Source organism: Procambarus clarkii, chromosome 42, assembly GCF_040958095.1.
Source record: "Procambarus clarkii isolate CNS0578487 chromosome 42, FALCON_Pclarkii_2.0, whole genome shotgun sequence".
NCBI classification, from domain to species: domain Eukaryota; kingdom Metazoa; phylum Arthropoda; class Malacostraca; order Decapoda; family Cambaridae; genus Procambarus; species Procambarus clarkii.
In genome coordinates this window covers 3,351,500-3,364,003 of record NC_091191.1, presented here as the reverse complement: position 1 = coordinate 3,364,003, position 12,504 = coordinate 3,351,500, and the positions used below count along the sequence as shown (strand labels likewise).

Below are 12,504 nucleotides of genomic sequence, written 5' to 3'. Positions count from 1 at the left end.
GGGGACCTAAGGGTTTGGGGCTGCAGTTGAGAACGAGGGGAAAACAGGAGTACAGATTAAATAAATGCTTGTTGAACTACTCAGCATCCACTAACATACACACAGAGGCGGGACCAAAGAGCCAAAGCTCAACCCCCGCAAGCACAATTAGGTGAGTACACTATATACCCTAACACACACACACATATACATATACACTAACACACATATATATACACTTAAACACACACATAAACACCTTCCTCCTTTACTCATTTAAATCTATGAACAAATACACTTGTAGAGCGCGAGTCACGAGGCTGCGAACACTCTCCCCCTTCCCTACTCTCTCGTTATTTTATTAAATACACATTGTTCCTCTTTCATTATCGTAGTGTTGCTCATCGGGATTAAACCGTGCTTCAATCCCCCCTCTCTAACGTATTATTTAATAATTCATTTAGGAATGAATCTCTTTATCGAAAAGTCACACAGCTCTAGCCTACTCCCCCTTTGCTATAAATCATATGACCTGTGTTATTTGTTTAACAGACTTGTCTTTATTACTATGCTCTTCTTTTGTATTTTATTATTAGCATAAATATTTCGCCTTTTATTATTAGCTCTGGAACTGAAGATTATTTTCTGACTTTTGATGTGCTGTGTTTAGAAAGAATCTTGTAATATCCTGTGATTTGGGATGGGACGGGGGGACGGGGGGGAAAGGAATGCTGCTCAATCACTTGGACGGTCGGGGATTGAACGCCAACCTGCATGACGCGAGACCGTCGCTCTGCCATCCGGCCCAAGTGGTTGAGTAATATGCTGTGAGATGTGGCGATTAGTTGAATTTTTCTGCTATGTTCAGGCATATGACGATGACGGTGTTGATCATTATGATGATGGAGATGATCGATGATGATGATTGATGATGATGATTGATGATGATAATTGAGTATAATAATTAATCCTAGCAACAGAGTTGAACAATTAATCTTTCTATCAACACAGCCGAAAAATCCTAGGAACAAAACTCCCACTACCAAAAGTCCTGACAAAGACGACAATATGAACCAGCACGACACCCACAACAATAAACCCGACAACAGGAAAAACTTATGTGTTCCTGTTGGTTGGCCGCAAAAGTCTCTGACTTGTGGAGCGTAATCTTCTGACGGTAAAATCGTGCCCTATCGACAAATTGGCGCGCAGCAGGTAAGCTGTGATTTGGCGCCAATAACGATGGGAAGCTTGATTGGAAGACATTTTTCTTGACAACTTCGCGTGGCGGGAAGGCATCTCATTGGCGCGCGGCGGCGTTGGCGGGAGTCGCGCTGATTGGCGACCGCTGGGATGAGTGCGGCCAATCACAGTCGGGGGCGGGGCTTCCCGTCCCGAGGCCACCAAGATTATCCGAGATCTGATTTTACACTTTATCTTATCGCTATTTTACGTGCTATTGTGGAATTTTTCCGTAATTGTTTTTGAGGGATTAAAGCTCGAAATATTTAATGAAAAAAATCATGCATTCCTGATTATTTTATCTAACAAATCCGTTTAGTAATTCTCCTGGAAATACCTCTCGTACCCCCCATCACTGCTGGAGAATTTCAGGATGTGTTAAACTTTTACTTCTTCTTCACGTCAATCCCGAGCAAGGCTACGATTGAAAACATTTTTTCTCGGCCTCCAACCATCAAACAGTTGCGGGATTAGCGGTCATACGCGCCAGCATGCCGGGAACGGTTGGCAGTCGCGACGACTCCAGTTGTGTTTGAATCCTGCCACCGGACCACAGATTCAAATTACGACCAGCCGTTATGTCGCTTCGTGCCACGTGTGTCTGTATTAACGTGTGTGTGTGTGTCTGCGTGCGTGTGTGTGTGTCTGCGTGTGTGTGTCTACGTGTATGTGTGTGTGTGCATGTGCCATCGTGTGCAAGTCTTTGTGTGTCAGTTAATGTTTTATCATGTATATGATTATATATAAGTACTGGTAGACACGTGTGTGTCTGTGTAGACACTTTATCCGTGTAAGCATATGTGGTTGTCTGTTATCATGTGTGTGTATGTCTCAGCACTTGTGCATGTGTGACTCAGCATGTGCGCATGTATGTTTATCTGTGGACTCAGCATTCGTGTGCTGTTCAACAAATGTTTATACACATACATACATGCATGTATATATATTGTATATATATAAATATATATATATATATATATATATATATATATATATATATATATATATATATATATATATATATATATATATATATATATATAATATATATATATATATATATACACTTGGCTGGTATGCCTTTATTACAATCGAGAATCTGGTTCATCTTGCAATTGTATATATCCACCGTCTGGTATATTCTTGTATGTTTACTATCTGTACCTGTAAGCCTGTAAGATCGGGCTGTTAGCTCCTGGACCCCGCCTTTTTAACCGTTGGTTGTCTAATGAAGTCTCCCGACTTATTTTTGTTGTATTTACTACAGATTTGTGTCTCATATACACACATACATTCCCAGGATGCAGAATGTAGCAGGTATCTAACTCCCAGGTACTTATTTACGATAGGTGAACAGGAGCATCTGTTGAAAGGGTCCGGGCACTAAGACTGGAACCCCAGGACACTATTTTTGTGTTTATTGCATATATATACGTTGCTTGTGTGTGTGTGTTGCATGTGTATATATGCCTGCATATTTGTCTGTCTGCATGCATCACGTATATCAGTGTATTTGTGTGTATCAATATGCATTTAGCAGTTAGGTGGGCGCCTCATTCCAGAGCAGCGAGTTGCTTCACTCAGGCGTGGTGGTGTGGAGTGTTGGAGTGTTTGGTGCGTGCAGCGGTGAGGCGGGGGGGATGGGGTGCATCACTGCCTTAGTGATGTGGGGAGATAAGGTGTCGCCCCTCATCTCCCCCCTTCCTTCCCCTCCCCGTGGCAGCTGCTGGTGATGGCACAGAGGCAACCTCTCCCCCATCACGTCATGAATACCTCCACCGGGGCTTTGTTCCACCCCTTGTCTCCCCCTCCCCCCCACTACCCCCACCTCCCGGGGGTATCGTCGGGAATTTACAGGGGGACTAATAAGGTGGGTCTGAAGGACTGCGGACACGGAGCTAAATGTATGATCTTCCGTCATCGATTTGGGTGTTGTGAGGGCCGTGGCTGCCGCACGTGCCCCCCTCCCACCCCACCCCCGGCGGTCGCACACACCTGCCGGGGGCGGGACCGTCGGCACGCGCGACCAATCAGCGGTCGGTGTGGCGCCGCGCGGCCAACCAGCGTCGGCCCGCCCGGCTGTATCGGCCCCGGCCAGGTGCCACCCTGGGGGATACGCCGCTCTCCAAGCCACACTCAGTTAGTTACCGGGCGGGGAGCAGGGTGGACGCACTCTCCCGCTCCTCTCTCTCTCTCTCTCTTTCCCTCTCACCCCTTCCCCGCTCTCTCACACACGACAGTCAAGATGTGAGGCGCTGGGCCAGCGCCTTCCAATGCTAATACGCGTCAAGTTCGCTGTTTCCATCTGTGATCTCAACTGTGATAATGCCGAAAGGTTTCCTGGTGAAAAGAAGAGAAGACATGAGTGCTCTGGACTTGGTGCCGTACAGACCGTGGCGGGATGCCCGTCTGCTGGCGGAGCAAGAGGAACCGGTGGATTTCAGCCTACGGACTCTACGAGAGAGCCAAGGCAGAGACGACAGGCTGCACGAGGAACTTCAGCAGGTACGTGCCGACGATTACGTGGAGGTGGTTAAAGAAGCAGTGCGGGGCTCAGAGAAGGGAAGTCGTTTGCTGGTCAGGACTCCGGACTCGGGCTTCAGTAGTCCCTCTGACGGCGACTTCTACAGGAGATCCGTGTGTCACACACCGTCGGCACGCCTGCCGCCCAAGCTCCACCCGGAGGCGGTGACCCCGTGCGAGGTGGAACAGACGGCGCCTCTGGCACTCATCAAGAGAAAACCCTCGTCGGAGGACCTGAGCACCGCCCTTCACGTCTCCACCGTGCACAGCCCTCCGGAGCCCGGCCAGTTCCAGCCCTTCCAGCTGACCATCCCGAGACTGGAGGACCCGCGGTACGTGATCCCCCCGCAGACCAGCCCCTACCACCTGTTGTCTCCCACGCTGTACTGGCCGCATGGCTCCTCGCCCCTCAGGTCACCAATCCCCTTCACCTCTCCCCTCGGCCGCTCGCCCTACGACCTCACCCCTGTGCCCCTCCAGAGTCCCCAGGAGGGTCTCAACCTCATCACCCGTGCCCCGGGCTCCCCTCGCCTCATCACCCCCATCAAGGTGCCGCCCAAGTCCCCAGGATCCAGCGCCACCACGCCCCAGAAGCGCAAGTCACCCTCCACCTCCGGAACTTCTGAAAAGAAGTTAAAAACTTCCAAGAAAAGCAAAGCTGCGCGGCGTCTGAACTTCGACGAGGACAAGACGTCGCCGGTGTCGGGAACCATCATCAGGGAGCTGGCCGAGGGCGAGGAGCCGCTCGTGGTGAGGAAGGGCGACATCGACCCGGCCTACAACGTCGTTGAGATCACAGAAGAAGCCAAGGCCGAGCTAGCTAAGATCGACAACAAGATCGGCGACTACGTGTGTCGACTCTGCAAGGAGATGTACGACGACGCCTTCGGTCTGGCCCAACACCGGTGCTCCCGCATCATCCACGTGGAGTACCGGTGTCCGGAGTGCGACAAGGTCTTCAACTGCCCCGCCAACCTCGCCTCCCACAGGAGGTGGCACAAACCCAAGACCGCCGTGACGACGACCACCTCCGTGCCCAGCACCAGCGCCGCCCCCGGCAAGTGCGAGACGGACGCTCTCCCCGGCAAGAGCTACACGGAGAACAACAACAACAGCAGCACCAGTAACAACAACCTCCTGAAGGGTCCTCCGGCGCTGGTGCCCCTGCCACAGTTCATGGCCCTCGCCAGGGACGACGACTCCGAGGAGCAGTTCGAGTGCGAACTGTGTTTCAAGAAATTCAAACGTCAGTCGTACCTTCGGAAGCACCTGGCGACGCACCGCGGGGACCCTGGCGACGCTGACGGTGCAGGACCGTCTCACGCCCGTCAGCCGCCTGCCCTGGCGCCCCTCTTGTCCCCGCACTTCCCCAGCGAAGTCCTGCCTTGTCACCTGTGTGCCGCCGCCTTCTACACCCCCGCAGCTCTCGAGCTACACCTCGAGACGACCCACATGCCTAAGCTGGAGCCTCCAACCGCCACCCAGCTGCACATCCCTCAGTTCTCACCTCAGGGGCTCGTCCCGACGCAGCCGCCACCGCCCCACCTCCTTCACCGCCCCCACCAGATCTCCGCGCCGACGTAACTTTCCGGCGATCACCCCCCCTCTCCCACGTCTCCCTCGGTGCTACAGAAGTCCAGCGGACGTCACCAAGAAGACATCCCAGGGCGTCTGCAGACTTCCCAACGGCAGGCGGGTCAGCCAGCGAAGTCGTCTGCTCTACCCCCGGTCTCAGCGCGGCGTCAAGGCAGGTCCTCCTCCTCCTACGGGATCCTCACCCCATCACTCAGCTCCTCCGGCAGATCAGGTATCAGTCCCCAGGCTCCCATATACCCCAGCCATCTCCCCCTTCACTCTGACTCACCGTGGTACTCTCCTCCTCCTCCTCCTCCTCCCTCTAAAAAGTCGCGTCACTGGCCGTTGTCTTAGACCATTTGTATATTTCCATGTATCCAGATTTACTTATAAAAGACAACTCGGAACACTTCAGATGTAAGACTCAACTCCTATAGCCTCGCGCACGTGTGTTTGGGGCCATCAGCTGTGCGCGTTCAATCAATGGCGGAGTGGGTTTCATTGACAATTTTTTTTCCCCACCTTGAGTGTTGCTGTAGGTCGTAGCCCGCCCCAAACCGTCACTTTCACGACCTGTCAACAGGGTGACAATGCTGTCAGTGTGTGTGTGTGTGTGTGTTATTCCAGTCCTGGTGATTGAGAAGCTCTCTGAGGCCCGTATTGATCTCACTGTTAATAACCCATTTATACGGCGCCGTGAGAGCTCCTTTCAATGCCAGTATACTTGCAGTCGTTCTTTATTTATGACATAATGTATTCTGGCCTTATTCTTTAGCATATGATGAATTCTGGTCGTATTCTTAAGTATATGATGAATTCTGGTCGTATTCTTAAGTATATGATGAATTTTGGTCGTATTCTTAAGTATATGATGAATTCTGGTCTTATTTTTAAGCATATGATGAATTATAGTCTTATTCGTAAGCATATGATGAATTCTGGTCATGTTCTTAGCCATATGATGAATTCTGCTATTTTTCTTGAGCGTATGACGAATTCTGGTCTTATTCTTAAGAATATGATAAAGTCTGGTCTTATTCTTAAGAATATGATGAATTATGGTCTTATTCTTAAACATATGATAAATTCTGGCCTTATTCTTAAGCATAGGATGAATTTGGGTCTTATTCTTAAGCATACGACGAATTCTGGTCTTGTTCTTAAGCGTATGATGAATTCTGGGCTTATTCTTTAGCATGTGATGAATATGGTCTCATTCTTAAGAATACTGATGAATTTGGCCATTGATCTCAAGTTTAAAACCAATAATGTTGGTATTAATCTCAAGGTTATTTGTGGCCTGCCCAGGTAACAAATCCTGAAATTGATCTCAAGCTTATCACTAAATTCAACAAATTGATCTCAAGCTTAAAGGTTAGTTTGGCGTTAATCTCAAATTTACGATTAAATTTGGCCACTTGTCATGATGAACCAGAAGCCGTGCAAGTTGCCAGATAGTCTCATCTCTCAAATTCAAGTGTGATTATTTGTACAGATCATTCTGGTTAAAATCTGGACTTAATTTTCTACTGAAAGGGGCGGTATTTCTAATAATATTTTAATTTTTTTTTCTACAAATATTGATCTTACGGCTTCCTAAACTCTTAATTATTTCCCAGTTGTCACTTAAGGACTAATTGTTTTGGTAAGAATTAGCTTGTATGATTATTGAATCAGTTTCAATCGAGTACCTGATGATACCATAAGGACCACAGGATTAGATTCCCTATATTAGACTCAAAGCCAATATATGGACAAAGAACGATAGGACGAAACGAGGCCAATGTTATTATTACGTGATATTAACGCGGTTATCACATGATCTTAATGTTATCATGTAATACTGACAATATTTTCCTGTGATACTAAGAACTAAAATTTAGATATCTAATGATGCTATGGACAGTGGTCAACAAGGCTTGTTCTCGAGTTGCAAACTATTGCTCTTGGGTAATTAAGTGTTGAACAACAGTTTAGTAGCGCTGGATAAGATATGATTGTTCAGTAATTAGCGTAGGTTATTACTGTTCATTACTCACTGATCATCAAAATGTTCAGTCAGTGAGTAATGTGAAATGGTTTAAATTATTCTGTCTTGACTTCTACAAGATTATTTAGTGTTATGTGTACTAACGAATCGTGGTTTATTGACACGAATTATTGGCTATAATTATAGCGATTATCGTTACTGCTGTTATATATCACGGATGATATAATATTGGCCCTCGTTGTGCCAAGAGTGGTTAATGCCGCTCTTGGGTTGTTCAGCCCCGTGCACCAGCTTAATTGATTGTTCTTTGTGTGTGTGTGCGCGTGTGTGTGTATTTGGAGTTTTCTCGTGTGTTCATTTTGGTTATATATCTTTATAAGGTTTAATATTAGCATATTAGTTTTATGATTATTAATTATTAATGGTGAAATTTAGCAAGGGGGAACGCAGGAATTGTGTTCTTGTATTTTGTTGTATGTATTATACAGTACAATACACCAGACGATGCATACATATATTTGATCCTTCATAGACAAGCCGAAGTTGAACGCTCGCAATCGTTTTCGATATTTATCTTTGAGTTTCGTTCCCTGGAAGCTCATTGCTTCAGCTGTGGACGAAAAGGAAAAAAAATAATCGATTTCTAGCCTAGTGGGCAAAGGTTAGGCTTCGCGCCACGCTCACTCTCCGTGAATTAAATTTTTGGGAACTTTGGCATCAATAAGTTTGATCTATATCAGGTTAGTTATTACTAAGATAAGTTATCGGGATCATTAATTATTACGAATGCGATTTCTCGGGATTGTTATCATGTTTTTTATTTATCGTCTCGTTATAATGAACCTGATTTCTCAATTTCGCTATTATGAATTTTATATAAGAGTTCGCGGCGAAGAGGGCGTTTAAAATGAGGGTGTTCGTAAGAGAGAATATGATGTGTCGAGGTCATTATAACAGGTGAAATAAATTGGATTCATTATAATGAAGACGGATGATTCAGTTCATTGTTAACAGAGGTTCGGTTTGCTCGAAACCATTTGTTTTTCAAGGGCGAAATAACGAAGCCGTTCCAGCTGCCGAACGATAGATACCCCCCAGTCCCACTGGTGTCATACCCCCCTCCTCGCCCCCCATTGCCGCCCTCCTGCCCCAGTCCCCCTCTTTTTCCACCCCCCACCATCATCCCTCCCCCCCCACCCTAGCAGACCTACCGTGTCATATTCCATTCTCTCTCTCTGAGGATCGATTATTTTTTTGTATACTCCCCCTATTCTTTGTCCTCACCAGCCTCCAGATACCCAATTACTGCCTCCAGTGGGGCAACTCCAGTCACTGGTGACGGCTGGGCTAGAGAGCAGTGCTGGAGGGCAGGGCCGGCGGGCTGGGCTGGGGGGCAGGGCTGGGGGGCAGGTCTGGGGGGCAGGGCTGGCGGGCTGGGCTGGGGGGCAGGGCTGGAGGGCAGGGCTGGCGGGCTGGGCTGGGGGGCAGGGCTGGGGGGCTGGGCTGGGGGGCAGGGCTGGCGGGCTGGGCTCGGGGGCAGGTCTGGAGGGGCAGGGCTGGGGGGCAGGTCTGGAGGGGCAGGGCTGGGGGGCAGGGCTTCAGGGAAGGGGAAAGGGGCACGCGCTAGGCTGGACAATCTGGAAATCGATTAAAGTCACTTCAGCTTCGGTTTTTCTATGAGCGTTCTAGTATGCTAAATGGAAAGCAAGACTCACCGGTCTTAATACAAAACCAAAATCATCCAACAAACTACGTTATAGTATAATTATCAATTGCAAACGACAATTTAGTGTAAGTGTAGCAACCCAATTGGCTAGAGATTAGTGTGTGTGTGTCGCTGGGAACTAGTGCAACACTGGCAAGGAACCTCGTGCAATCATCCCGTGCAATATAATCACCCTAAGTCGAAATTAAGGCGAGGAGCAACCCAAATTGAACCCCCTAGTGTAAGCATGAATGATAACTCCTTTGATATGTCTATCTAAAATTGTCTAGCATAAGTCTGTAAACTAGAGTACCTAACTCAACCATATTAGCAAAACATGGCATTCGAACTAAAAACAAAAACAAAAAAAAAACAGGAAGATAAAAAAAAATCATTAGATTAAGAAAATCCAAATTATCCGTCGAGTGCAATTGATAAATATGTGACATATGGCCCTCTTCCACTGAGGGTCCCGCCGGCCTGCGCTCCCCCGCGCCTCATAAGTATTCACCATCCATCGTATCTTTTTCAAAATGTATGGGCTGTGTGTAATTTAATATGTGTATATCAGGGTTCACAAGACCCTCCCCACATCGTGTATTTCTTGTGCCATAGATGTGTACAGACAAAAAGGCTTAATGCTGATATCTATTTTGTAATTTGTATATTGAGAATGATGCAGGCGACGATATCCAATGTTGGTGTTGAGCGACTCTCTCCGGATCATTCTGGTACGTGTCTAGGACTTAATTTGATTGTGAAATGAGAAGTGAGGTGATTCTTCACGTGTTAAAGTGTCAACATGACATGATATGACATGACCGATCACCTTTTTCCCTGTGACGTTATTGTAAACAATCATCTGTTAACCCTGTGTGACATTATTATTAAGGAGGGTTACTCTTTAGTGTTGACTGTGACGTCATTATTACGATGACGTGATGATGACGTCACTGTAAACATCTGTTCCCTCTGGCATCATAACAATGATCAGCTGCTCACTCTGACGTCCCCGTGCAGCTGTTCACAGATGTCACTCACAGGCAGCTGTACACTGGGTTATCGTTGTTGTAAGCGCTGACTAGTAATAATGTCACTTGTTCTTAAGAGTGTGAACCTCCTTCCCCTCCCTCATCTTCATTCCGGATCTTCCATGTACCTATAAACCTTTCAGATCTTGAACATGTCTTCGTTAGGTCTTGGGATATTGTTTCTAGGTCTGTAGATACTTCTTAGCGAGACCTTCCGATAACGTCTTCATCTCCTCCTCCTCGGTTTTCTTCTCCTCGTGTGAATGTTCTGGCATATTCACTTTTGAGTCTAATATCTTCCTGGATCTTAGACAGGGAGATATATAGGCCTATACGGTATAGATATAGGTTAGGTTATACTTATTTTATAGTCTTCTTGATTGTGTTTAAGGCATTTCAAAGTTAATAATAATTATGTAAAAGCGTGTATATATATATATATATATATATATATATATATATATATATATATATATATATATATATATATATATATATATATATATATATATATATATATATATATATATATATATATATATTTCAGATCTCAAGAGTATCTCTAAAATGGGATCTTCGGGCATTTGTAATCCAATCTTTCTTAAGAGTATTTGAATGGCGGAATATTGTGATATTCGTGACTTTTGTAGTAGAATATTACGATATTCCTGATATTTTAGTAGTCGCAGGTTGAAGACGCTCTGAGCATCTTCTGTGTGTCTTGGTCACTCAAGGAGGCTGCTCCCACTCTCACAGACAGATAAGATGGTACTCCAAGATCTTTAGCGCAATCACTGTGGCATCAGCTTCAATGTCACGCAATCACTAAACACTTCACTGATTTTTTTTTATGAAACAAAAGTATTGTTGATTTCCGCCAAACACGACATAGAACATATAGCGAAGATATATCTTCCTTTCACACAGCGTATAAAGTGTTCTTTGAGAACATTTTGTTCTGTTTACTCCTGTGTTCTGTTCCCCTCGCTGGCCGCACCTGAGTGATGCAAAGAACATGTTCTTCCTCCATATCTCAATAGAGAATACCAATGTGTTCTTCCTCTCTCCAATCACAAAGAAGAACAACAGAATATGTTGTTGTTTCCTTGTTCTTCATCGCTTCGCTGCTGCCAGCCTTCAAGCCTCGTGTCTTTCACACTTCAGTCCACCAGACTGAATGTTTAGTGTGTGTGTGTGTGTGTGTGTGTGTGTGTGTGTGTGTGTGTGTGTGTGTGTGTGTGTGTGTGTGTGTGTATGTGTGTGTGTGTCTTTGTGTGTGTGTGTGTGTGTGTGTGTGTGTGTGTGTGTGTGTGTGTGTGTGTGTGTGTGTCTTTGTGTGAATGTGTAATATATATATATATATATATATATATATATATATATATATATATATATATATATATATATATATATATATATATATATATATATATATATATATATATATATATATATATATATACGGTATAGTAGAGAGTAGATAAAGATATATATATATATAATATGTAAAATATATATTCGTCACGTATTTTAAGTAAACATAAGAATTTTATTGTGGCGTATACAGGTGAGTATGCCAGTGTATACTACCTGTGCGGGGGAATTTTCGCGCGTATATATCACACGTGCATGTGTGTGTATGCGGGAGTATACCACCAGAGCAGGTGTGTATGACCGAGTATACCACCAGTGTTGCCCAATACGAAAGGATGAGAAACATTCTAGTCAAATTTCCTAGTTCGGCGAGTATAAGTACCGGGAGAGGCCTTACCCTTCCTCACAGGGTGTCACCCTCCTTTCATGGGGGGCATCCTGCCCTCTACAGGCCTCACCCCCTCACCCCCCCCCATCATCAGGGGAGAGGGGGGTCATCACCCCCTTCCCTTCACCCTCATGGGGTCAACCTTCTCTTCACCGCCAGTGGGTCACCCATTCCCACTCACCCCCACACCCCCACTCTAGTTACCCACCTCCCCTTCCATTCATTCCTAGAGTTTACCTACCTCCTCGTCCCCTATCTCCCTCCCTCCCACCCCTCCCTCAATCCCCTCCCCACTTTCTTCTCTCTCTCCTCTCCCTCCGTCCCTAGTAACTCCCATCTTGCATGAGTTAGGGAGTTGAAGGAGGAGATATAGGAGTGAGGGAAGGTCGGGAAGCTCAAGAAAGAGGGGAAAATGCGGGTGATGGTTCAAGTACCACCAGGTCTCTCCCTATCTTGTTAATGATCTCACACTCGCCTAATAGTTTGTCCCTAGTCACGTAAGGTCCCTCGCTAGCGAGGGGGGCGTCGTCCCTGGGGGGGGGACCCCCTTGTCGCCTACAGGAGACAGGCAAATAGGTCTCCCTCGTGGGCGTGGTGTAGTCATAAGTATCGTGTCAGTTGTACCTGTGTTAGTTAAGTTGTAGGTCTTCGTCTAGCGTGTAGGCTACTAGTACACGAGGCCTCGTGTGCAGTCCCG

At 46.3% G+C, this 12,504-nt stretch overlaps 2 protein-coding genes and 1 long non-coding RNA gene across 3 annotated transcripts in view; all 3 read left to right on the top strand.

The window, feature by feature from the left end:
- Positions 1–3,369: 3,369 nt before the first annotated feature.
- LOC123770328 (insulinoma-associated protein 1-like) lies at positions 3,370–8,458 on the top strand. Its single transcript, XM_045762111.2, has one exon. The coding sequence runs from the start codon at positions 3,547–3,549 to the stop codon at positions 5,326–5,328; it is 1,782 nt and encodes a 593-aa protein (XP_045618067.1). The 5' UTR covers positions 3,370–3,546; the 3' UTR covers positions 5,329–8,458.
- On the top strand, positions 6,101–6,514 carry LOC138373345 (uncharacterized). The gene has a single exon (XM_069339541.1). The coding sequence runs from the start codon at positions 6,101–6,103 to the stop codon at positions 6,512–6,514; it is 414 nt and encodes a 137-aa protein (XP_069195642.1).
- A 3,047-nt stretch (positions 8,459–11,505) lies between the features above and the next one.
- The window catches only part of LOC138373578 (uncharacterized), a 2,860-nt gene continuing 1,861 nt past the window's right edge, over positions 11,506–12,504 (top strand). Inside the window, exon 1 of the long non-coding RNA XR_011231192.1 lies at positions 11,506–12,504. This exon is cut by the window's right edge and continues 479 nt beyond it. This is a non-coding gene — a long non-coding RNA (uncharacterized lncRNA).